The 27,129-nt window shown below is 51.8% G+C and overlaps 1 protein-coding gene across 1 annotated transcript; it reads right to left on the minus strand.

Moving 5' to 3' along the window:
• Window positions 1-645: 645 nt before the first annotated feature.
• On the minus strand, window positions 646-23,700 carry LOC144738078 (uncharacterized). The gene is made up of 5 exons (XM_078620987.1): window positions 22,695-23,700; window positions 18,912-18,954; window positions 8,624-8,767; window positions 4,565-6,984; window positions 646-666 (listed from the first exon to the last, which is right to left on the minus strand). Exons 1-5 carry the CDS (start codon window positions 22,845-22,847, stop codon window positions 646-648), a joined length of 2,781 nt encoding a protein of 926 aa, XP_078477113.1. The 5' UTR covers window positions 22,848-23,700.
• Window positions 23,701-27,129: the final 3,429 nt, after the last annotated feature.

Genomic DNA, 27,129 nt, shown 5'->3' on the forward strand with positions numbered 1-27,129 from the left:
TGATAGCAGTCGTGGTGATGATTGGGACAGCAGTGGTGGTATCAGTCATAGTGATGATTGGGACAGTTGTAGTGATAGCAGTCGTAATGTTGATTGGGACAGCAGTAGTGATATCAGTCGTAATGTTGATTAGGACAGCAGTGGTGATATCAGTCGTAATGTTGATTGGAACAGCAGTGGTGGTAGCAGTCGTAATGTTGATTGGAACAGCAGTGGTGGTAGCAGTCGTGGTGATGATTGGGACAGCAGTGGTGATAGCAGTCGTGGTGATGATTGGGACAGCAGTGGTGATATCAGTCATAATGTTGATTGGGACAGCAGTGGTGATATCTGTCGTAATGTTGATTGGAACAACAGTGGTGGTAGCAGTCGTAATGTTGATTGGGACAGCAGTGGTCATAGCAGTCGTAATGTTGATTGGAACAGCTGTGTTGGTAGCAGTCGTGGTGTTGATTGGAACAGCAGTGGTGGTAGCAGTCGTAATGTTGATTGGGGGAGCAGTGGTGAGAGCAGTGGTGGTGATGATTGGGACAGCAGTCGTGGTGTTGATTGGGACAGCAGTGGTGATATTAGTCGTAATGTTGATTGGGGGAGCAATGGTGATAGCAGTCGTGGTGATGATTGGGACAGCAGTGGTGGTATCAGTCATAGTGATGATTGGGACAGCTGTAGTGATAGCAGTCGTAATGTTGATTGGGACAGCAGTGGTGATATCAGTCGTAATGTTGATTGGGGGAGCAGTGGTGATAGCAGTGGTGGTGATGATTGGGACAGCAGTGGTGATATCAGGCGTAATGTTGATTGGAACAACAGTGGTGGTAGCAGTCGTAATGTTGATTGGGACAGCAGTGGTCATAGCAGTCGTAATGTTGATTGGAACAGCAGTGGTGGTAGCAGTCGTGGTGTTGATTGGAACAGCAGTGGTGATATCCGTCGTAATGTTGATTGGAACAGCAGTGGTGGTAGCAGTCGTGGTGATGATTGGGACAGCAGTGGTGGTAGCAGTCGTGGTGATGATTGGGACAGCATTGGTGGTATCAGTCGTAGTGATGATTGGGACAGCTGTAGTGATAGCAGTCGTAATGTTGATTGGGGGAGCAGTAGTGATAGCAGTCGTAATGTTGATTGGGACAGCAGTGGTGATATCAGTCGTAATGTTGATTGGGGGAGCAGTGGTGATAGCAGTGGTGGTGATGATTGGGACAGCAGTGGTGATATCAGGCGTAATGTTGATTGGAACAACAGTGGTGGTAGCAGTCGTAATGTTGATTGGGACAGCAGTGGTCATAGCAGTCGTAATGTTGATTGGAACAGCAGTGGTGGTAGCAGTCGTGGTGTTGATTGGAACAGCAGTGGTGATATCCGTCGTAATGTTGATTGGAACAGCAGTGGTGGTAGCAGTCGTGGTGATGATTGGGACAGCAGTGGTGGTAGCAGTCGTGGTGATGATTGGGACAGCATTGGTGGTATCAGTCGTAGTGATGATTGGGACAGCTGTAGTGATAGCAGTCGTAATGTTGATTGGGGGAGCAGTGGTGATAGCAGTCGTAATGTTGATTGGGACAGCAGAGGTGATGGCAGTCGTGGTGTTGATTGGGGCAGCAGTGGTGATTGCAGTCGTGGTGATGATCGGCACAGCAGTGGTGATTGCAGTCGTAGTGATGATTGGGACAGCAGTGGTGATAGCAGTCGTGGTGATGATTGGGACAGCAGTGGTGGTATCAGTCATAATGTTGATTGGAACAGCAATAGTGATAGCAGTCGTAGTGTTGATTGGAACAGCAGTGGTGATATCAGTCGTAATGTTGATTGGAACAGCAGTGGTGGTAGCAGTCGTGGTGATGATTGGGACAGCAGTGGTGATAGCAGTCGTGGTGTTGATTGGAACAGCAGTGGTGATAGCAGTTGTGGTGTTGATTGGGTGAGCAGTGGCGGTAGCAGTCGTGGTGATGTTTGGGACAGCAGTGGTGATAGCAGTCGTGGTGATGATTGGCACAGCAGTGGTGAAAGCAGTTGTAGTGTTGCTTGGGACAGCAGTGGCGATAGCAGTGGTGATAGCAGTCGTGGTGATGATTGGAACAGCAGTGGTGATAGCAGTCGTAATGTTGATTGGGGGAGCAGTGGTGATAGCAGTCGTAATGTTGATTGGGACAGCAGTGGTGATATCAGTCGTAATGTTGATTGGAACAACAGTGGTGGTAGCAGTCGTAATGTTGATTGGGACAGCAGTGGTCATAGCAGTCGTAATGTTGATTGGAACAGCAGTGGTGGTAGCAGTCGTGGTGTTGATTGGAACAGCAGTGGTTGTAGCAGTCGTGATGATGATTGGAACAGCAGTGGTGATATCCGTCGTAATGTTGATTGGAACAGCAGTGGTGGTAGCAGTCGTGGTGATGATTGGGACAGCAGTGGTGGTAGCAGTCGAGGTGATGATTGGGACAGCAGTGGTGATAGCAGTCGTGGTGTTGATTGGGACAGCAGTGGTGATAGCAGTCGTGGTGATGATTGGAACAGCATTGGTGATAGCAGTCGCAGTGATGATTGGGATAGCAGTGGTGATAGCAGTCGTAGTTTTGATTGGAATAGCAGTGGTGATATCAGTCGTAATGTTGATTGGAACAGCAGTGGTGATATCAGTCGTAATGTTGATTGGAACAGCAGTGGTGGTAGCAGTCGTAATGTTGATTGGGACAGCAGTGGTGATAGCAGTCGTGGTGTTGATTGGGACAGCAGTGGTGATAGCAGTCGTGGTGATGATTGGGACAGCATTGGTGATAGCAGTCGCAGTGATGATTGGAACAGCATTGGTGATAGCAGTCGCAGTGATGATTGGGATAGCAGTGGTGATAGCAGTCGTAGTTTTGATTGGAATAGCAGTGGTGATATCAGTCGTAATGTTGATTGGAACAGCAGTGGTGATATCAGTCGTAATGTTGATTGGAACAGCAGTGGTGATAGCAGTCGTAATGTTGATTGGAACAGCAGTGGTGGTAGCAGTCGTGGTGATGATTGGGACAGCAGTGGTGGTAGCAGTCGTAATGTTGATTGGGTCAGCAGTGGTGGTAGCAGTCGTGGTGATGATTGGGACAGCAGTGGTGGTAGCAGTCGTGGTGATGATTGGGACAGCAGTGGTGATAGCAGTCGTAATGTTGATTGGAACAGCAGTGGTGGTAGCAGTCGTGGTGATGATTGGGACAGCAGTGGTGGTAGCAGTCGTGGTGATGATTGGGACAGCAGTGGTGATAGCAGTCGTAATGTTGATTGGGTCAGCAGTGGTGATAGCAGTCGTGGTGTTGATTGGGACAGCAGTGGTGATAGCAGTCGTAATGTTGATTGGGTCAGCAGTGGTGATAGCAGTCGTGGTGTTGATTGGGTCAGCAGTGGTGATAGCAGTCGTAATGTTGATTGGGTCAGCAGTGGTGATATCAGTCGTGGTGATGATTGGGGCAGCAGTGGTGATAGCAGTCGTAATGTTGATTGGGGGAGCAGTGCTGATAGCAGTCGTGGTGATGATTGAGACAGCAGTGGTGATAGCAGTCGTAATGTTGATTGGAACAACAGTGGTGGTAGCAGTGGTGGTGATGATTGGGAGAGCAGTGGTGGTATCAGTCGTAGTGATGATTGGGACAGCTGTAGTGATAGCAGTCGTAATATTGATTGGGGGAGCAGTGGTGATAGCAGTCGTAATGTTGATTGGGACAGCAGTGGTGATATCAGTCGTGGTGTTGATTGGGACAGCAGTGGTGATAGCAGTCGTGATGTTGAATGGGACAGCAGTGGTGATAGCAGTCGTAATGTTGATTGGAACAGCAGTGGTGATATCAGTCGTAATGTTGATTGGGGCATCAGTGGTGATAGCAGTCGTGGTGTTGATTGGAACAGCAGTGGTAATATCAGTCGTAATGTTGATTGGAACAGCAGTGGTGGTAGCAGTCGTGGTGATACTTGGGACAGCAGTGGTGATAGCAGTCGTAATGTTGATTGGAACAGCAGTGGTGGTAGCAGTCGTGGTGTTGATTGGAACAGCAGTGGTGATATCAGTCGTAATGTTGATTGGAACAGCAGTGGTGGTAGCAGTCGTGGTGATGATTGGGACAGCAGTGGTGATAGCAGTCGTAATGTTGATTGGAACAGCAGTGGTGATATCAGTCGTAATGTTGATTGGGTCAGCAGTGGTGATATCAGTCGTGGTGATGATTGGGGCAGCAGTGGTGATAGCAGTCGTAATGTTGATTGGGGGAGCAGTGCTGATAGCAGTCGTGGTGATGATTGAGACAGCAGTGGTGATAGCAGTCGTAATGTTGATTGGAACAACAGTGGTGGTAGCAGTGGTGGTGATGATTGGGAGAGCAGTGGTGGTATCAGTCGTAGTGATGATTGGGACAGCTGTAGTGATAGCAGTCGTAATGTTGATTGGGGGAGCAGTGGTGATAGCAGTCGTAATGTTTATTGGGACAGCAGTGGTGATATCAGTCGTGGTGTTGATTGGAACAGCAGTGGTGATATCAGTCGTAATGTTGATTGGAACAGCAGTGGTGGTAGCAGTCGTGGTGATGATTGGGACAGCAGTGGTGGTAGCAGTCGTAATGTTGATTGGGACAGCAGTGGTGATAGCAGTCGTAATGTTGATTGGAACAGCAGTGGTGGTAGCAGTCGTGGTGATGATTGGGACAGCAGTGGTGATAGCAGTCGTAATGTTGATTGGAACAGCAGTGGTGATATCAGTCGTGGTGATGATTGGGGCAGCAGTGGTGATAGCAGTCGTAATGTTGATTGGGGGAGCAGTGCTGATAGCAGTCGTGGTGATGATTGAGACAGCAGTGGTGATAGCAGTCGCAATGTTGATTGGAACAGCAGTGGTGGTAGCAGTGGTGGTGATGATTGGGAGAGCAGTGGTGGTATCAGTCGTAGTGATGATTGGGACAGCTGTAGTGATATCAGTCGTAATGTTGATTGGAACAGCAGTGGTGGTAGCAGTCGTGGTGATGATTGGGACAGCAGTGGTGATAGCAGTCGTAATGTTGATTGGAACAGCAGTGGTGGTAGCAGTCGTAATGTTGATTGGGTCAGCAGTGGTGATAGCAGTCGTAATGTTGATTGGGGGAGCAGTGGTGATAGCAGTCGTAATGTTGATTGGGGGAGCAGTGCTGATAGCAGTCGTGGTGATGATTGGAACAACAGTGGTGGTAGCAGTGGTGGTGATGATTGGGAGAGCAGTGGTGGTATCAGTCGTAGTGATGATTGGGACAGCTGTAGTGATAGCAGTCGTAATGTTGATTGGGGGAGCAGTGGTGATAGCAGTCGTAATGTTGATTGGGACAGCAGTGGTGATATCAGTCGTGGTGTTGATTGGGACAGCAGTGGTGATAGCAGTCGTGATGTTGAATGGGACAGCAGTGGTGATAGCAGTCGTAATGTTGATTGGAACAGCAGTGGTGATATCAGTCGTAATGTTGATTGGGGCATCAGTGGTGATAGCAGTCGTGGTGTTGATTGGAACAGCAGTGGTAATATCAGTCCTAATGTTGATTGGAACAGCAGTGGTGGTAGCAGTCGTGGTGATACTTGGGACAGCAGTGGTGATAGCTGTCGTAATGTTGATTGGAACAGCAGTGGTGGTAGCAGTCGTGGTGTTGATTGGAACAGCAGTGGTGATATCAGTCGTAATGTTGATTGGAACAGCAGTGGTGGTAGCAGTCGTGGTGATGATTGGGACAGCAGTGGTGATAGCAGTCGTAATGTTGATTGGAACAGCAGTGGTGATATCAGTCGTAATGTTGATTGGGGCATCAGAGGTGATAGCAGTCGTGGTGTTGAATGGGACAGCAGTGGTGATAGCAGTCGTAATGTTGATTGGAACAGCAGTGGTGATATCAATCGTAATGTTGATTGGGGCATCAGTGGTGATAGCAGTCGTGGTGTTGATTGGAACAGCAGTGGTAATATCAGTCGTAATGTTGATTGGAACAGCTGTGGTGGTAGCAGTCGTGGTGATGCTTGGGACAGCAGTGGTGATAGCAGTCGTAATGTTGATTAGAACAGCAGTGGTTGTAGCATTCGTGGTGTTGATTGGAACAGCAGTGGTGATATCAGTCGTAATGTTGATTGGAACAGCAGTGGTGGTAGCAGTCGTGGTGATGAATGCGACAGCAGTTGGGATAGCAGTCGTAGTGTTGATTGGAACAGCAGTGGTGATAGCAGTCGTAATGTTGATTGGAACAGCAGTGGTGATATCAGTCGTAATGTTGATTGGAATAGCAGTGGCGATAGCAGTCGTAGTGTTGATTGGAACATCAGTGGTGGTAGCAGTCGTGGTGATGATTGGGACAGCAGTGGTGATAGCAGTCGTAATGTTGATTGGGACAGCAGTGGTGGTAGCAGTCGTGGTGATGATTGGGACAGCAGTGGTGATAGCAGTCGTGGTGATGATTGAGATAGCAGTTCTCATAGCAGTCGTAATGTTGATTGGGTGAGCAGTGGTGATAGCAGTCGTAATGTTGATTGGGTTAGCTGTAGTGATTGGAGTCGTGGTGATGATTGGGACAGCAGTGGTGAAAGCGGTCGTAGTGTTCAGCGTGATGACCATGGCAGAAGTAGCATTTTGATCCGTGGTGATGACCGCAGCGACAGTGGTGGCAGTGGTGGCGATGGTGGCAGTGGTAGTTGTGGTCATAGTCGTGGTGGTGCTGTTGGTGGTGGTGGCAGTGGCGGTGGTGGCGGTGGTGGCGGTGCTGGCGGTGGTGGAGTAACAATCAACGTTGGGATCCAGCGCCACGTTTCTCCTGCCCATGCATTGCGTCCCGTCCGTCAGGGGCCCCTGGATGCACTGGCAGGACGAGGTGGAGGAGGAGGTGGAGGTGGTCGCCCCGGGGGTCCAGTTCGTGCCATCCGGGCACGGCTTGGACGAGCCGCAGGTGGCAGGAGCCCAGTGGAGGTAGAAGCCGCCGCAGTAGCAGCACTCGACCTGGGCACCCGCACGGCATGCTGCATCGCAAACGACTGCCGTCACCCAACGCTGTGCCGATCAACACTACAACTGCTATCACCACTGCTGTCCATATCATCACAACGACCGCTATCACCACTGCTGATCACACAAACTCGATTCACTCTGTAGAACAGGGGGAGATCATACAAACTCCACTCACTCTGTAGAACAGGGGGAGATCATACAAACTCTACTCCACTCACTTTGTAGAACAGGGGGAGATCATACACACTCCACTCCACTCACTCTGTAGAACAGGGGGAGATCATACAAACTCCACTCACTCGCTCTGTAAAACAGGCGGAGATCATACAAACTCCACTCACTCACTGTAGAACAGGGGGAGCACATACAAACTCCACTCACTCGCTCTGTAGAACAGTGGGAGATCATACAAACTCCACTCACTCTGTAGAACATGGGAGAGATCATACAAACTCTACTCCACTCACTCACTCTGTAGAACAGGGGGAGATCATACAAACTCCACTCACTCACTCTGTAGAAGAGGTGGAGATCATACAAACTCCTCTCACTCACTCTGTAGATCAGGGGGATATCATACAAACTCCACTCACTCACTCTGTAGAACAGGGGGAGATCACACAAACTCCATTCACTCTGTAGAACAGGGGGAGATCACACAAACTCCACTCACTCACTCTGTAGAACGGGGAGAGATCATACAAACTCCACTCACTCACTCTGTAGAACAGAGGGAGATCTTACAAACTCCACTCACTCACTCTGTAGAACAGAGGGAGATCATACAAACTCCACTCACTTACTCTGTAGAGCAGGGGGATATCATACAACTCCATTCACTCACTCTGTAGAACAGGGGGAGACTACACAAACTCCACTCACTCACTCTGTAGAAGAGGGGGAGATCATACAAACTCCACTCGCTCACTCTGTAGAACAGGGGGAGATCATACAAACTCCACTCACTCACTCTGTAGAACAGGGGGAGATCATACAAACTCCACTCACTCACTCTGTAGAACAGGGGGGAGATCATACAAACTCCACTCACTCACTCTGTAGAACAGGGGGAGATCATACAAACTCCACTCACTCACTCTGTAGAACAGAGGGAGATCATACAAACTCCACTCACTCACTCTGTAGAACAGGGGGGAGATCATACAAACTCCACTCACTCTGTAGAACAGAGGGAGATCATACAAACTCCACTCACTCACTCTGTAGAACAGTGGGGAGATCATACAAACTCCACTCGCTCACTCTGTAGAACAGGGGGAGATCATACACACTCCACTTACTCACTCTGAAGAACAGGGGGGAGATCATACAAACTCCACTCACTCACTCTGTAGAACAGGGGGAGATCATACAAACTCCACTCACTCACTCTATAGAACAGGGGGAGATCATACAAACTCCACTCACTCACTCTGTAGAACAGGGGGGAGCTCATACAAACTCCACTCGCTCACTCTGTAGAACAGGGGGAGATCATACACACTCCACTCACTCACTCTGTAGAACAGGGCGAGATAATACAAACTCCACTCACTCTGTAGAACAGGGGGAGATCATACAAACTCCACTCACTCACTCTGTAGGACAGGGGGAGATCATACAAACTCCACTCCACTCTGTCGAACTTACAGCTCAGGATGCTGAAGCTCGTGACAGAGACGTAGTATTGGCCACCGCAGAGCGTCTCGGAATGGAACATCAGAGCGTCCGGTGAATTCGAGCCGACGATCCGGACATCCACCGTATAGATCGCAGTGGCGTTGACAGCTGTGCCTGAAAAAGGGGGGGGGGGGGGGAATGAACCTCATAGCGGGACCTCCGGGGGTCCCCGAATAAACGGAAGTTAAAAAATCGCACCACCGCGCACACAAACGTCGCAGCCCACGTGGCGCGGATCATCCCTGCAGAGTTTGCTGGTACATGTTGTTAACGTCGTTTATTGTGAAAATTCGGTCACAGTTCCTATGATCACTGTTTCATTGCTTTTATGGCTTTATTTTGGTGATTTTCGTTTAGTTTTTTGGTTTGGCCATGTTTGTTTGTTGTAGTACAGAGTTAGACTGATGGCCTTAATCTAAGTTGTCTTGTGGTTGTTGTTGTTGTTTGACTTGCATCCCACTGGGATTTTTGCACATTTTTGTGTTCGATGCTTTTTCTTGTATTTTCTGTTTGCACTCAGTCACATATTCACTTTAAGATGTTTTCTTGTTCATGTTTTAGTTTTGTTTGTTTGTTGCGGTTGCACCCGATTCAAGAGCCGAATGGCTCACAGGGCTGTACCTAATAAATGAACTTGAACGTGATCCCGTCGACGTGTCGTCCAAGCAGCAGCGACGAGGACGAATGCCTTCGTCGTCGCGAACAAAACTTTTGAAATCTCGATTCGAAGTTTCCGTGACCGCTGGAATCCACACTCTTAAATTATTTCGGTAAAGCCACGTAGGTCGACAAATTAGTAGATCACGACGTTTCGATCGCAACGCAAGCAACCGTCTTCAGGTGAGATAATCAGACTGCTGTGGACGAGGCATCATCGATGAGGTTGAGCTTCTTGACTCGCAGTCTGTTAAAAGATCTCAAAGTTGTTGTGTGGAAACCCTCCCCGTAGAGGCGGTTCAATCTCCGTTCGAAGCTTTCGTGACCGCAGGAATCCACGCTCTTTGCTTGTTTCGGTAAATTCACGTAGGTTGACAAAATAAATAATGAATCACGACGTTTCGATCACAACACCTGCAATCGTCATCAGGTAGAAAGACGCTGCAGCAGTTCAGCAGTTTCACTGCGGAATCTACCTGATGCCATCGAAACGTCGTGATTTTTTTATTCAACCTATACGTGACTTCACCGAAACAACTTTGAAACTTTGATAAGCGTGTCGTGTGGAGCTCGTCGAGAGAAATCAGATGGCCGAATCGCTCGCCTTCAACAGACGTGAAATGATGTCTCAACGCAGTTTATGCGAGAGCCGGGGGCTTACGGGACCCCGAGGTCACGCCATGAGGTTCAGATGCACTCCTGAGCCTCATGCAGGGACCAGCTCTACTTAATGGACGAGTTGGGGTTCCCAGGTCTGTTCGTAAGTCGATTTGTTTGTAAGTCCAAACTTTACTCCCTGGCGATTCCTACGTGTTGTACGGCGTGTACACTAAACACGGGGGTGGTGGTGGTGGGAGTGGCGGGGGTGGTTGTAGGGGTGGTGGTGGTTGTAGGGGTGGTGGTGGTGGGGGTGGTGGTGGTTGTAGGGGTGGTGGGGGGTAGTGGTGGTAGGGGTGGTGGGGGTGGTGGGGGTGGTGGGGGTGGTGGTTGTAGGAGTGGTGGCGGTGGTGGGGGTGGTGGGGGTGGTGGTGGTGGTTGTAGGGGTGGTGGGGGTGGTGGTGGGGGTGGTAGGGGTGGTGGTGGTGGGGGTGGTGGTGGTGGTTGTAGGGGTGGTGGGGGTGGTGGGGGTGGTGGGGGTGGTGGTGGTTGTAGGGGTGGTGGTGGTGGTAAGGGTGGTGGTAGTGGGGGTGGTGGTGGTGGAGGTGGTGGTGGTGGTGGTAGAGGTGGTGGGGGTGGTGGTGATAGTGGTGTGTGTTAGCGCTTCTACGACCCCTGGCCACCCGGGTTCGATTCCCGCTCACAGCCAACACCGCCAGTGACGATTATCTGAACCGGTCATGGGCCTCCCCTAGGTCGACTCAGCCTCAACTGAGTAGCTGGTGTAGCTGTGGTGGTAGTGTAGTGAACATCGCCAGCACTGGGGAGACAAAGGCGGCCGGGCGTGGTGCTGGCCACCCACCCCCTCGTGTGCCGTGCCGGCCTTCATAGGTGCTCGCTAACAGCACTTTCCCTACAGTCTGTGACAGGCTACACGGGGGATCTTTGTCTTTGTATGTGTGTACGTGAGTGTGTGTGAGTGTATTTGTGTATGTGTGTGTGAGTGGATGTGTGTGAGTGGATGTGTGTGTGAGTGGATGTGTGTATTTGTGTGCATGTGTGTGTGTGAGTGTATGTGAGTATGTGTGTCTGTGTGTGTGAGTGTATGTGAATGTATGTGTGGATGTATGTGTGAGTCCATGTGTGTGTGAGTGTGTAACTACAAGGGCATCTCACTCCTCAGTATGCCGGGAAAGGTTCTGGCAACGCAGGATCGCCCATTCCTGAAACCGCATTGGGAGCCCCAATGCGGTTTCAGGAATGGGCGATCCTACACAGATGCCATATTTTCCGTCCGTCTGCTACAGCAGAGGTGTAGGGAATTCTTACAAGACCTACATGTCTGCTTAATTGACCTGGTCAAGGCCTGTGATACCATCAGTAGGCCTGGGCTCTGCGTTGTTCTTCGTGCTTTTGGATTCCCTGACCCTCTGCTCACGCTCATTAAGGACCTTCATGATGGTGAGCAGGCCCGGGTAAAACTACGTGGTCGGGAGTCAGAGCCTTTCCCTGTACACCTTGGGGTACGACAGGGATGTCCTCTGGCTCCCACATTATCTAATATCTATTTTGACCACGTAGTTCGTGAAGTCTTCAGTAACTGTACCGGAGGAATTTCACAACAACGAGCGGAGCGCCGGGTGGCTAAAGCACAGCAAGTTAGCACAGTAGGGGGCAAAGGTGTTGCATCAGCCAGACGTCTCGGTCATCAGAGTCAGTCGACCTGTGGCACCTGGGTCTGCCCCGTGACCTCCTGACAGCGGGCGTTCGACACTTCACGTGGCCTCAAGGTTGTTGTTGTTGTGTATGTCTGTGTGTGTTTGTGTATGTGTAGGGGTGTTACGGAGGGGCTGTATACAATGGAATCAGATGGGAAAGAAACACAGTGCGCGTGGCTATGTCGGTGCACGGGCAGGTGCTCCCAGCGACGTCCGCATCGGGCAGCCTGGGGGGCTGACTCGGAGCGGGGGGGTTGGTATAAAAGGGGATGAGCCGGAGAGCTCAAGGAGAGATGTTAAGCTAAACCAGTGAAGACGGAAGATCATCATAGATAGAGCCCTGGACTCCCCTGGATCGCCGCCCTTATCAGGGCCGCACAGGATCGAGCCAGTGGCGTGGTCCCGAGAGCCAGAGCCGGTGCTCTTGTCAGAGCTGGTCTGGGACTCCGGGTACCGAAAGCCCGACTTACCAGTGTCGGGCTAGCTAGCCTCCTCTAGCCCATTAGTGGAGGACCCAGAGGTAGGCTAGGTGTAGCTAGAGAGTGTATCCCCAGTTAGACGGGTGAGGGGGCCGATACCTCCTCCAGTGTTGTATGTCAGTGCTGTACTGTACCGACACGGAATAAATACGTGTGCCTCCAACCCCGGTGTCAAGGTCTTCTGGAACATTATTACATCTGGTGTTAGAAGTGATCATCCACGAACATGGACACGCGACGGACAGCTCGTGCCAGGGTACCGGGGGAGCAGGACAACGCTGCAGAAGCTGAGCCCGAGATGGCTGAAGGCGACGCCGAGCAGCCGGGGCCGGATACGTCCACACCGCAGCGTCCGGATGGAGGGGAGCCGTCAGCAGATGGACTGTGGCAGGCTCACGCGAGACTGGCGGAGCTGCTCTACGCTGCTGCCGCCACGCTCGAACAAATTACGCGGCTGGGGGCTGGTGGACCGCCACGGAGCGACAACAGTCAACGACCAGCACGGGTTCCCGCCATTTCGACGGAGCCGGAGTTTGATTCTCCCGCCATCGCCGCAGCAGCTGCTGAGGGCGTGGCCGGGCTGAGCCTCGCGTCCGACGTCGGCCGTACAGTGGCTGCAACGTCATCGACAGCGGCCAGCGCGTCACCAGTGGTGCGACCGGCGATGCCACTCGTCGTTCGCGCTGAAGCCAAGACGAGTGGCGGGAGCAACGGGGGGCGACCTTCCACTGCGGCCGCTGCATTACACCAACGTCTGCCTCCCCTCACGGAGTTTGTGGGCGAGGATGGAGACTGGGGCGGCTTCCAGCGGCGCTTCCTCGCACACCAGGAGATGGCGGAGTGGACCGATGCCGAAGCTCTCCGCGCGCTGCCGGCGCTGCTCGACAGCGATGCCCTCGCCACTCTCACCTCGGCGCCGAAAGACAAGCGCGCCACGCTGCAGATGGCACTGCAGTTGCTGGCTGCAGTCTACGGACCACCGTCTGACTGCAGACAGCTATTTTATGATTGTCAGCGGGGTGCAAAGGAGTCGCCCCTGGCGTATCGCACGAGTCTCCTGGCGCTAGCAAGAACGGCCTTCCCGCGAATGGACGACGATGGAGTGGACGCCATGGTCACCGAAAAGATACTCTTGCTGGCTGACGAATTGGACATCATCATCGTGGCGCAGGATGACGTCGAGATGTCTTCCCTCCGGGCCGCACAACACCTCCACGCCAACTTACTCTCGCATCGACGAAAGGCCAGCAAGGCGGCGACCAGTCGTGCTGTGGCTGCAGCCACCCTCCCGGCGGAGGAAATTTGCGCTGTCGACCGTCAGCTGGAGTGGAGAGCGAGAGTACGGCCGGCTCGGGACGGACCGGGCCGCCTCGACCAGCCAACGTCATCGCCAGCGCTCCCGCGCTGCTACAATTGCGGCCTCCAGGGTCATGTCGCCTCGGGATGCCGCTCTCCTCGGCAGCGCGGTGCGACGCCGCGACAGGACGCCGCGCCTCCTCCCAAGCTCCAACAACATAACCCGGCGAGTCGCGGCACCCCTCATGTTTGGCCCACACACACACCCGTCACACACTCACGCACCGCAACGAACGGGGGGCCGAAATTGCACACCGTCGCGCCAACACGTACCACTGTGGGGACTAATATCCAACCCAGCCAGTGGTCCGTGTTGGCCCATCGCGTTGTGGCCGCGTCGTCGGGGTCGTCAGCCGTTGTGGGGCACATTGATGGGGTTGAGGTGCACATCCTGGTCGATACGGGAGCATCGGCGACCATTATTTCGGAATTGATTTACAACATTTTTCCTGTTCAGAGCCGTCCTTTGCTGCCCGTTGATGTACCGTTCTATGCTGCTAACGGGGGCTCACTGGGCATCATTGGACAAATTCGAGCGCATATTTGTATCGGGGATATCAAATTATCTGGCCCAATTTTTGTCTCTTCCTCGCTGGCGGTTCCGTGCCTGCTGGGGACGGACTTCCTGGGCAAAATGCCGATCCGTATCTTAATCGACCAGGGCTGTATTGAGCTCCCGTCGGGCCGACGTATGGCATTTCTGCCGTCTCCCTCTGCGGGTCGGACGGCGTTCGCGACGGTACCGGCGCTCGTTGACAGAACGGTACGCGTACCGCCGGGGGCCCAGATGCTGGTGCCTCTTAAACTACGTCGGCCTTTCGCTAAAGGGATTTGGGACCAGGGGGTTCTGCTGGGCCCGTCCAGGGTTGGGGTTAGCGGACCTCATTTAATTCCGGCCCAGACCATCGTTAAGGGGGACGGGGACCCTTTCATCGCGGTCTTCAATGTGGGGTCGCGGACGGTGGTGCTTCCACAGGGGACCGTGCTTGCTCACGCAACGCCGGTGCCCTGTGAGGAACCCGTCGTAAATCACGTGAGCGCTGCCCCTCTGCCGCGACCACATACGGACAGTGATGAGGGGTGGCTCGAGGCGCTTTGTGCTGGATCGACGGACCTGTCGGACTTAGAGCGTCAAAAGCTTAAAACACTGCTGCGTGAATTTTCCGACGTTTTCAGTCGGAACAAATACGATCTGGGCTGTACTCATCTGCTGCGTCACCATATTGATACGGGTGACAGCGCGCCAATACGCCAGAATCCTTTTCGGTTAAGTCCCGCCGAAAAGGACCATGTCAAATCGGCCGTTGATGACATGTTAGCCGCCGACATCATTTCTCCTTCTACCAGCCCTTGGGGAGCGCCAATTGTCTTAGTTAAAAAACATGACGGCTCGTTGCGGTTTTGCGTAGATTTCCGTCGCCTCAACAAAATTTCTGTTGCCGACGCATACCCGCTCCCACGGATAGACGAATCGCTTGACGCCTTGGCGGGGGCGCGATTCTTCTCCACATTGGATTTGCTTTCGGGATTCTGGCAGCTTCCTCTGGACGATGATTCGAAACCCAAAACTGCATTCCGTACACCGCACGGCCTGTTCCAATTCAACCGGTTGCCGATGGGACTCCACTCAGCGCCGGCAACTTTCCAGCTATTGATGGAATTGGTTTTGGCTGGGTTACAATGGGACTCATGCTTGATTATTTGGATGACGTTATCGTCTTTAGCAAAACGTTTGACGAACATCTACAGAGGTTGCGGGGGGTTTTCCTCAAAATGCGGGCTGCTAATTTGAAATTTAAACCCCAAAAATGTCATTTGTAACGCGAATCCGTGCGTTATTTGGGACATATCGTCGGACGCTCAGGTATTGCTACCGATCCCGCCAAAACGCAGTGTGTCAGCTCCTGGCCGACTCCCACCTCTGTGGGAGAGGTCAGGAGTTGTTGGATTCGCGTCGTATTACCGACGGTTTGTCGCGGATTTTGCAACGATTGCAAAGCCCCTACACGCTTTGACATCGAAGGGGGTCCGGTTCCACTGGGGACAGGAGGAGGAGGCTGCCTTCCGATCCCTCCGGGACGCGCTGGTAAACGCTCCTCCCTTGGGTTACCCTGATTTTTCAAAACCCTTTTTGCTCGACACGGACGCGAGCAACACGGGTATTGGGGGCGTGCTTTCGCAGGTGGTTGACGGCGTGGAACGGGTAGTCGCGTACGGTAGTCGGGTGTTGTCTCCAGCGGAGCAAAGATATTGTGTCACCCGTCGGGAACTGTTGGCAATTGTTAACTTCATCCAACAGTATCGCCCATATCTGTACGGTCGGCATTTCACTGTCCGCACAGATCATGCGGCACTACAGTACGCCCTGCGAGTTCAACAACCATCGGGACAATTGTCTCGATGGTTGGAGATTCTCCAGGACTTCGATTTCCAAACTACGTACCGTAAGGGCGTTCGCCACACCAATGCGGACGCTCTGTCACGGATGCCAACCACCTCCAAATGCGCATGCCTCCTGGGGTCGGGACGTTGCAGGCCTCCGAGTGAGATATCCATTCCGGTCCTGGCGGCCGCTGCTGACGCAACGTCGATGACGGATTTGATTGCGCAACAGGGAAAAGATTTCCTGTTGGGGTTGCCTGTTGCTGAATGGGGGCGCCTCCAGATGGAGGATACCTCCCTCCTCGCGTTGCATCGTCGCGTCGGAAGTGCTGGGTGGGGGAGGGGTGATGTCGACTCATGGGAGATGGTCCAGGGTCTGTTAATGCATTGGGACGGGAGATCCCATCGACACCGGCTGGTGGTCCCTTCTGGGTTGCGGGGTAAGGTGGTGTGGGCCGCTCATGAGCGCCTCCTCCACCTGGGGACTCAAAAAACCCTCGCCATGCTCCAGCTAGATTTTGTTTGGCCGGGCATGACAAGGGATGTCGGGGATCTGTTGGGGTCATGTCCTCGGTGTGCGCAACGTAAACCACCAGCATGGGAGTCTAACCCGCCTTTGCAATCCATCAAAGTTTCCAGGGTCAACGAGCTTGTCGCGCTTGATATCCTGGGCCCATTTCGCGCTACCCCCAGGGGCAACAGATATCTGTTGACCGGGGTGGAATATTTTACGCGCTGGCCTATGGCCTGGCCCCTTGCCAACCAGTCGGCAGCAGCCATCGTGGAGGCCTTTGTCCAGGGATACGTCCTGGACAAAGGTGCTCCGGAGCGGCTGCTGACCGACCAGGGCAAACATTTTTCTGGTAAACTTCTCCAAGAGGTCTGTGAGCTCCTGGGCACGAAAAAAATTCGTACCTCCCCATATCATCCGCAAACTGACGGGATGGTGGAGCGTCTGCATCAAACCATCACGTTGATGCTGTCCCAACAGGTCTCGGACTCACAGACCGATTGGGACCTTCAAATTCAAGGGGTCTTGGCAGCATATAGAATGGCTCCCTATGCGGCAACGGGATTTTCCCCCTTCTTCTTGATGTACGGCCGCGAACCTGACTCGTCTGTTCAGACCCAGCTGCAGATCTCCGCGCCGCGGGGTAAAACTAAATTGGCCGACCACGTTAAATTCAATATTGCTAAATTAACAGAGGCACGGGAGGCTGCTATGCAAAATTCCGACCTCCGCCAGAAGGCTAACGAGAGGCTCAGGCTGGGTCGGACGCACGTACTGCAGTGGAAACCGGGTGACAAGGCATGGTTACACTGTCCACAGGTACCGCTTGCAACCTCCTCTAAACTGGTGCGGCCGTGGCGAGGCCCTGTGGAGGTGGTTCAGGTTTTGTGGCCTCAGTGTGTACGCATCAAATGGGGGAAGCGGCGGTGGTTTGTGCACCCCTCCAGATTGAAACCCTTCGTTGCGGTCCGAGTTCCCACTTCACACACGCGTGGCCAGACATGTGGGGGGTCCGCCGACTCGCAGGGTCCGTCTCCGCTGTTCTCACCTAACGTGCTGCCGACTGTCCCGCCCCCAGGTGCACCGGGAGTGACGGGCTCACGCCCGACAACCCCTCCTGGGGATGCCAAGGGTCACGCGGCAACGGAAAGTGACTCACTCGGCCACGGACGGTTGCTACCCAACAGTCCGCCATCCGGGGTTGCCCCGTGTGACGGGCCTGCTGCAAGAACGCGCGCAAAAATGCGCAGACTTTTGTGAGGCCCGGAGAAATGTACATATGTTGTGTTCATTGTGTGTTGTGTGGGTGCTGTGTTTCCTGCACATTGGATTGTACATATGTTGTGTTCATTGTGTGTTGTGTGTGTGGTGTGTTCTCCTACAAATTGTATATAGGGTATTCGTATTTATTCAGGGGGGGTGCGCCGGGTTAATTCTCTTCTTGCTGTTGCGGTTCTTGTTGGTGTTCTTGTTGTTGTTATTGTTGAAAAAAAAATTGTGAGGCACACGCGGGTTCAAGGGGTAAATACACTTTTATTGTTTTTTTTTTGCAGCCGGGACGGCTGCGAGCTGTACAGGGGGGGGGGGGGTGATGTAGGGGTGTTACGGAGGGGCTGTATACAATGGAATCAGATGGGAAAAAAACACAGTGGGCGTGGCTATGTCGGTGCACGGGCAGGTGCTCCCAGCGACGTCCGCATCGGGCTGCCTGGGGGGCTGACTCGGAGCGGGGGGTTTGGTATAAAAGGGGATGAGCCGGAGGGCTCAAGGAGAGATGTTAAGCTAAACCAGTGAAGACGGAAGATCATCATAGATAGAGCCCTGGACTCCCCTGGATCGCCGCCCTTATCAGGGCCACACAGGATCGAGCCAGTGGCGTGGTCCCGAGAGCCAGAGCCGGTGCTCTTGTCAGAGCTGGTCTGGGACTCCGGGTACGGAAAGCCAGACTTACCAGTGTCGGGCTAGCTAGCCTCCTCTAGCCCATTAGTGGAGGACCCAGAGGTAGGCTAGGTGTAGCTAGAGAGTGTATCCCCAGTTAGACGGGTGAGGGGGCCGATACCCCCTCCAGTGTTGTATGTCAGTGCTGTACTGTACCGACACGGAATAAATACGTGTGCCTCCAACCCCGGTGTCAAGGTCTCCTGGAACATTATTACATATGTATCCGTGTGTGTGTCTGTGTGTGTGTGTGTCTATCTCTGTCTATGTGTGTCTGTATGTGTCTGTGTATGTGTCTGTATGTATGTGCCTGTGTGTATGTGCCTGTGTATATGTGCCTGTGTGTATGTGTCTGTGTGTATGTGTCTGTATGTGTCTGTGTGTGTGTCTGTGTGTGTCTGTGTGTGTCTGTGTGTGTCTGTGTCTGTGTGTGTGTCTGTGTATCTGTATGTGTCTGTGTGTGTGTATGTCCGTGTGTGTGTATGCCCGTGTGTGCGTGTCTGTGTGTGTGTGTGTTGCTACTCAATACCACAACTTAACGGCACTTGCCCCCCTCCCCAACAGCTTGCTAGAGGCTACCCGGGGGACCTTTGTATTTGCGTCTGTGCCCTGACCATCACCTCTTCTGACTCTGGAGTTCGGAATCCCCGGTTGGACACGGACCTGCGGGGCACACGGACACAGACACGCGCCAGCGGACAAGAACAACGGGCAAGTTAAAAGGCGACGTTGAACAGGGGGCAGTAAGATGAGGAGGATGATTGAGAGATATCAATGGTATCTGTACTAGAGGGGTCTTTGTGTCAGACGTTGTAAATATTTACAATGTCGTTAAACCCTCCAGGAGCACGACTCGGCTGCTGAACCACTCGCTCACCCACTCACTCACTAAGACACTCAGTCACTCACTAACCCACTCACTCACTAACCCACTCACTCACTAACTCACTCACTAACCCACTCACTCACTAACCCACTCACTCACTAACCCACTCACTCACTAACACACTAACCCACTCACTCACTAACCCACTCACTCACCCATTCACTTACTCACTAACTCACTCACTCACTAACACACTAACCCACTCACTCACTAATCCACTCACTAACCCACTCACTCACTAACCCACTCACTCACTAACCCACTCACTCACTAACCCACTCACTAACACACTAACCCACTCACTCACTAACTCACTCGCTAACACACTAACCCACTCACTCACTAACCCACTCACTAACCCATGCACTCACTAACCCAATCACTCACTAACCCACTCACTCAGTAACCCAATCACTCAATAACCCCCTCACTCAGTAACCCAATCATTCACTAACCCACTCACTCACTAACCTACTCACTCACTCACTAACCCACTCACTCAATAACACACTCACTCACTAACTCACTCACTAACTCACTAACCCACTCATTCACTAACTCACTAACCCACTCATTCACTAACTCACTCACTAACTCACTCACGAACTCACTAACCCACTCACTCACTAACTATCCCACTCACTAACCCACTCACTCACTAACTCACTCACCCACTCACTCACTAACTCACCCACTCATTCACTCACTCACTAACTCACTAACTCACTTACTCGCTCACTAACTCACTAACCCACTCACTAACCCAATCACTCACTAACTCACTCACTAACCCACTCACTCACTCACTAACTCACTAACTCACACACTTACCCACTCACGAACCCACTCACTCACTAACTCACTCACTAACTCACTAACCCACTAACCCACTAACCAAGTAACCCACTAACTCACTCACTCACTAACTCACTCACCAACTCACTCACTCATTCACTAACTCACTAACTCACTCACTAACTAACTAACCCACTCACTCACTAACTCACTCACTCACTAACCCACTCACGAACCCACTCACTCACTAACTCACCCACTCACTCACTAAATTACTCATTCACTAACTCATTCACTAACTCACTCACTAACTCACTAACTAACTAACTCACTCGCTCACTAACTCACTAACCCACTCACTAACCTAATCACTGAATAACTCACTCACTAACCCACTCACTCACTAACTCACTCACTCACTAGCTCACTCACGAACCCACTCACGAACCCACTCACTCACTAACTCACTCACTAACCCACTCACTGACCCATTCACTCACTAACCCACTCACTCAGTAACCCACTCACCCACTAACTCACTAACCCACTAACCCATTAACTCACTCACTCACTAACTCACTAACCCACTCATTCACTAACTAACTCACTCACTCACTAACCCACTCACGAACCCATTCACTCACTAACTCACCCACTCACTAAATCACTCACTCACTAACTCACTCACTAACTCACTAACTCACTCACTCGCTCACTAACTCACTAACCCACTCACTAACTCACTAACCCACTCACTCACTCACTAACTCACTCACTAACCCACTAACTCACTAACTCACTCACTCGCTAACTCACTAACCCACTCACTAACCCAACCACTCACTAACTCACTCACTAACCCACTCACTCACTAACCCACTCACTCAGTAACCCACTCACTCACTAACTCACTCACTCACTAGCCCACTCACTAACTCACCCACTCACTCAGTAACCCACTCACTCAGTAACCCACTCACTCAGTAACCCACTCACTCACTAGCCCACTCACTAACTCACCCACTCACTCAGTAACCCACTCACTCAGTAACCCACTCACTCAGTAACTCACTCACTCACTTGCCCACTCACACACTAACCCACTCACTCAAGAACCCACTCACTCACTTACCCACTCACTAACTAACCCACTAACCCACTCACTAACTCACTCACTAATCCACTCATCCACGTATTAATCCACTCATCTACTCACTCATGCACTCACCCACTCACTCATCCACTCACTCATCCACTCATTCATCCATTCACTCATCCACTCACTCATCCACTCACTCACTCACTCACTAACTCACTAACCCACTCATTCACTAACTAACTCACTCACTCACTAACCCACTCACGAACCCATTCACTCACTAACTCACCCACTCACTAAATCACTCACTCACTAACTCACTCACTAACTCACTAACTCACTCACTCGCTCACTAACTCACTCACTAACTCACTAACCCACTCACTCACTCACTAACTCACTCACTAACCCACTAACTCACTAACTCACTCACTCGCTAACTCACTAACCCACTCACTAACCCAACCACTCACTAACTCACTCACTAACCCACTCACTCACTAACCCACTCACTCAGTAACCCACTCACTAACTCACTCACTCACTAGCCCACTCACTAACTCACCCACTCACTCAGTAACCCACTCACTCAGTAACCCACTCACTCAGTAACCCACTCACTCACTAGCCCACTCACTAACTCACCCACTCACTCAGTAACCCACTCACTCAGTAACCCACTCACTCAGTAACTCACTCACTCACTAGCCCACTCACACACTAACCCACTCACTCAAGAACCCACTCACTCACTTACCCACTCACTAACTAACCCACTAACCCACTCACTAACTCACTCACTAATCCACTCATCCACGTATTAATCCACTCATCTACTCACTCATGCACTCACCCACTCACTCATCCACTCACTCATCCACTCACTCATCCATTCACTCATCCACTCACTCATCCACTCACTCAATCCACTCACTCAATCCACTCACTCAATCCTCTCACCCGCTCAATCACTCACGCACTCACACACCTTTTTAGGGAGTGAGTGTGTGTGTAAGGCCCCACAACTCAGTGTAAAATAAACATCATTTAGTTTTGGGATGGGTCTCTGGATGCATCTCTGTATGGGTCTCTGTGGGAGTGTAACGGGCTCTGTGGGTCTCTGTGGGTCTGTATGGGTCTCTGTGGGTCTGTATGGGTCTTTGTGGGTCTGTATGGGTCTCTATGGGCCTGTATAGTTCTGTATAGGTCTGTATGGGTCTATTTGTGTCTGTATGGATCTCTGTGGGTCTGTATAGGTCTGTATGGGTCTATTTGTGTCTGTATGGGTCTATTTATGTCTGTATGGGCCTCTGTGGGTCTGTATGGGTCTGTATGGGTCTCTGTGCGTCTGTATGGGTCTCGGTGGGTCTGTATGGGTCTCTGTGGGTCTCTGTGGGTCTGTATGGATCTCTGTGGGTCTCTGTGGGTCTATATGGGTCTATATGGGTCTGTATGGGTCTGTATGGGTCTCTGTGGGTCTCTGTGTGGGTCTCTGTATGGAACTCTGTATAGCAGCTCAACAGTTATGGGCCTTACCCCCCGATAAAATAACAAACAAACAAATAGGTAATAATTTAAACAGTCGGTTTGAATCAGTGGGTGGAAGTCCTCCGCAGCTCTTACCGTCAGGGTCAGGAGTTGCAGGACGAGTAGGAGGATTATACTTGAATCCAGGACCAGCATCCGAGTGGCTGAGACCCCCCCTCTGTTGCAGGCTCCTCGTCTGTCCCCTCGCGAGTCCATGAGTCCACCCCTCCACTCCGCTCCTGCCGACATTGCCGGGGGGGGAGCGGTGGTGCAGTGGTTAGCGCACTATGTGTGTGTGGGGAGCGGTGGTGCAGTGGTTAGCGCACTGCGTGTGTGTGGGGAGTGGTGGTGCAGTAGTTAGCGCATTGCGTGTGTGTAGGGAGTGGTGGTACAGTGGTTAGCGCACTGCGTGTGTGTGGGAAGTGGTGGTAAAATGGTTAGCGCACTGCGTGTGTGTGGGGAGTGGTGGTACAGTGGTTAGCGCACTGTGTGTGTGTATGGGGAGTGGTGGTACAGTGGTTAGCGCACTGTGTGTGTGTGGGGAGTGGTGGTACAGTGGTTAGCGCACTGTGTGTGTGTGGGGAGTGGTGGTGCAGTGGTTAGCGCACTGCGTGTGTGTGGGGAGTGATGGTGCAGTGGTTATCGCACTGTGTGTGGGGAGCGGTGGTGCAGTGGTTAGCGCAATGCGTGTGTGTAGGGAGTGGTGGTGCAGTGGTTAGTGCACTGTGTGTGAGTGGGTGAGTATCTGGGTGAGTATGCGAGTAGGTGATTGGGAAGGTGAGTGGGTGAGTAGGTTAGTGAGTGGGTGGGTGAGCTGATGAGTGGTTGAGTGAGTGGATGAGTGGTTGAGTGAGTGGATGAGTGTGTGAATGAGTGAGTGTGTGAGTGGATGAGTGGATGGGTGAGTGTGTGAGTGCTTAAGTGGGTGAGCGAGTAGATGAGTGGGTGGATGGAGGAGTGGGTCGGTGTGTGGATGAGTGGGTGTGTGGGTGAGTGGGTGGGTGGATGAGTGGGTGGATGCGTGGGTGGGTGTATGAGTGGGTAGGCGAGTGAATGAGTGAATGATTGCATAAGTGGATGAGTAATTGAGGTGGTAGCGAGCGAGCCGTCTTCGTGGGTGCACATTAAACAGCACTTCCCTTCGCAGGCTATAAAAGTTTACCCCGTAGAAGCTCTGCGTCCAAAAAAAAAATCAGTGGAACGTGCTCGGCACGCATATTTGTGCAGTGAGTTCAACCGAGTAGCAGACGTTCACGTGGAGACAACACATTTATTTAAAACAAAACACGGGATAACTGCCCCTAAACAGAATACCAACCTTGATTTGAAGCTTTCGTGACAGGAGGAATCGATACTCTTTGGTTATTTCGGTGAAGTCACATAGCATTGCTGCTGCATTGGCATTTATGCTGCATTGGCATTGTATTGTTGCTACATTGGAATTTAATGCCCGAGTTGGTCATGATGCTTGCACCTAGCATGGGCCAGATCAGCTCAATAACAACGGTAGGAGGCTGCTAGATTGTTGTGCAGCCCATGGGCTTGTAATTACCAACACGCTGTTCCGCCATCGGCGCATCCACACAACATCATGGATGCATGCCGGGTCTAAGCAAGACGATCTGCTGGACTGCATAGTGATGGAAGAGTGAATGCGGGCTCATGTCCTTGACACCAGGACCTACCGTGGAGCTGATCTGTCCTCTGACCATCGACTAGTCATCTGTAAGATGCGCCTGCCATTCTTCCACTCCGGTGGTGGGTGTACACCCAGGACCACATTCAAAACTAAGGTGGCCTGGTCTCAGCTAGCTGATGAAAGTTGCAAGTGAGAATTTCATCATCGCTTGCAGCAGTTGTTGGCATCGTCCCCCACTCCTCCTGATGTCGAGGATAAATGGGTGAGGTTTAGAACTGTGACTCAGGCAACTGCAATGGCTGCTGTGGGTACAGGGTCCAGACCCCCCAGAGACCCAGGGATACAGAAGAGGTGTTCACGCTGGCTGAGAAAAAGCGACAAGCCCACTCTGTGGGTCTCTGTGGGTCTATGTGTGTCTTTATGATGATACTTATGATGATGTCAGCCACTTCGCTGAGCTGCAATCATTTCTCATGGCCAGCTCCACTTACTGAAACAAACAGCTACACAGCAGTTCAGTGGGGCCCTTTAGGCTGCACTCGCTTAAACAAACGGATGATAACTCAATAAGGAAAGCGACTAAATTTCGATTTAAAGCTTTCTTGACTGCAGGGATTCATCTTCTTGGTTCTTTCGGTAAAGTCACGTAGAAGGGAAGTAATAAAATAATTAAAATAAAACATAATAAAATAATTATCACGACTTTTCGGCCACAACGCAATTAGCCGTCCTCAGGTGAAGAAAATGTCTGTCGATAAGACAGAGTCTGAAGAGGAAAGCGACGATTCACGCGAACCTCACCGATAACGTTCCACATGAATCCTCCAATTACAGGGGCTTGCGGTGATATCCTATCAACCAGTCAGTCAATTTGAATCGCGCACTTCAGACTCCTTCGATGGGTGCTGTAGCCACTGGCTACGATGGCTATCTTCATATCTGTGTGTGTGTGTCTGTCTGTATGTGTGTTGTGTTTCTGTGTGTATGTGTGTTTGTGTTTCTGTGTTTGTGTGTCTGTGTGTATGTATGTATGTGTGTTTGTGTGTCTGTGTGTCTGTGTGCCTGTGTGCCTGTGTGTATGTGTGTTTGTGTGTCTGTATGTCTGTATGTATGTGTGTCTGAATGTGTGTTTGTGTGTATGTGTGTATGTGTGCCTGTGTGTATGTGTGCCTGTGTGTATGTGTGTTTGTGTGTATGGGTGTCTGTGTGTCTGTGTGTTTGTGTGTATGAGATGATATTGACGGACAAACACGCAGGGCGATCGAGTTACAATTTGCTTTCAAGCACCGCGCTCATATTGTTAAGTGGGTCGCAAACGGTGTGCTGGGGAGATGTTGACTACCTCGCCTGGTGTTCAGGAGGTTGTGGGTTCGACGCTGAGATGTTGACTACCTCGCCTGGTGTTCAGGAGGTTGTGGGTTCGACGCTGAGATGTTAACTACCTCGCATGGTGTACAGCAGGTTGTGGGTTTGACGCTGAGATGTGAATTGCCTCGCCTGGTGTACAGGAGGTCGTGGGTTCGATGCTGAGATGTTGACTACAACACCTGGTGTACAGGAGGCCGTGGGTTCGATGCTGAGATGTTATCTACCTTGCCTGGTGTACAGGAGGTCGTGGGTTCGATGCTAAGATGTTGACAACCTCGCCTGGTGTACAGGTGGCCGTGGGTTCGACGCTGAGATGTCAATTACCTCGCCTGGTGTACAGGAGGTCGTGGGTTCGATGCTGAGATGTTGACTACCTCGCTTGCTGTACAGGAGGTCGTGGGTTGGACGGTGAGATGTTGACTACCTCGCCTGGTGTACAGGAGGTCGTGGGTTCGATGCTGAGATGTTAACTACCTCGCCTTGTGTACAGGAGGTCGTGGGTTCGATGCTGAGATGCGAACTACCACGCCTGGGACACAGGAGATCGTGGGTTGGATGCTCAGATGTTAGCTACATCGCCTGTTGTACAGGAGGTCGTGGGTTCGACGCTGATATGTTAACTACCTTGCCCGGTACACAGGAGAGCGTGAGTTCGATCCCGGACCCTGACGATGCCTGCTGCTACTGCTGCTGTACATTTGGAGTCTGCGTGTCTCTCTCTCTCTCGTGTCTCACCCCGTGGTGGCTGGGTTCACGGCATGGATTTTTCTCTCCGGATCCTTCGTCTTTTCCTCATCGCATTCAGCATCGAGGTCACCCACCACGTCGTTCAGGGAATGTGGCTGCTGCTATAAATGTCCACGTCGTGGTGATGATATCAGCTGCTTCAGTGAGGCATTACCTTCGTGATATAAACATAGCTTAGTTTGAGAACTGGTCACGGAGGGTCTCTGTGGGGGTCACTGTCCGTCTGTGGGTCTGTATGGATCTGTGTGGGTCTCTGTGGGTATGCATGTGTATTGATGGGTCTCTGTGCGTTTTCTGAGTCTCTACGGGTCTATGTGTGTCTCTATGGGTCTCTGTGAGTATGGGTCTCTATGAGTATGGGTCTCCGTGAGTATATGTCTCTGTGGGTATGGGTCTATTTGGGTATAGGCCTCGGTGAGAATGGGTCTCTGTGAGTCTCTCTGGGTCTCTGTGGGTCTCTGTGAGTATGGGTCTCTATGAGTATGGGTCTCTATGATTATGGGTCTCTGTCGGTATGGGTCTCTGTGAGTATGGGTTTCTGTGGGTCTCTAAGGATCCCTGTGGGTCTCTATGAGTATGGGTCTCTGTGGGTATGGGTCTCTGTGAGTACGGGTCTCTGAGTATGGGTCTGTATGAGTATGGGTCTCTATGAGTATGGGTCTCTGTGGGTCTCTTTGAGTATGGGTGTTTCTATGAGTATGGGTCTCTAGGGGTCTCTGTGAGTATGGGTCTCTATGGGTCGCTATGGGTCTCAGTGGGTCTACGTGGGTCTCTGTG

Source organism: Lampetra planeri, chromosome 77 (genome assembly GCF_965212315.1).
Source record: "Lampetra planeri chromosome 77, kcLamPlan1.2.h2, whole genome shotgun sequence".
NCBI lineage: Eukaryota > Metazoa > Chordata > Hyperoartia > Petromyzontiformes > Petromyzontidae > Lampetra > Lampetra planeri.

Coding starts and splice junctions, on each gene's coding strand:
- LOC144738078 (XM_078620987.1), bottom strand. CDS start 22,847: ATGTCGGCAGGAGCGGAGTGGAGGGGTGGACTCATGGACTCGCGAGGG. Junction 6,985..8,623: donor GAGCTTCAGCATCCTGAGCT/GTAAGTTCGACA, acceptor TTTGCGATGCAG/CATGCCGTGCGGGTGCCCAG. Junction 667..4,564: donor CGACTGCTACCACCACTGCT/GTCCCAATCATC, acceptor CTATCACTACAG/CTGTCCCAATCATCACTATG.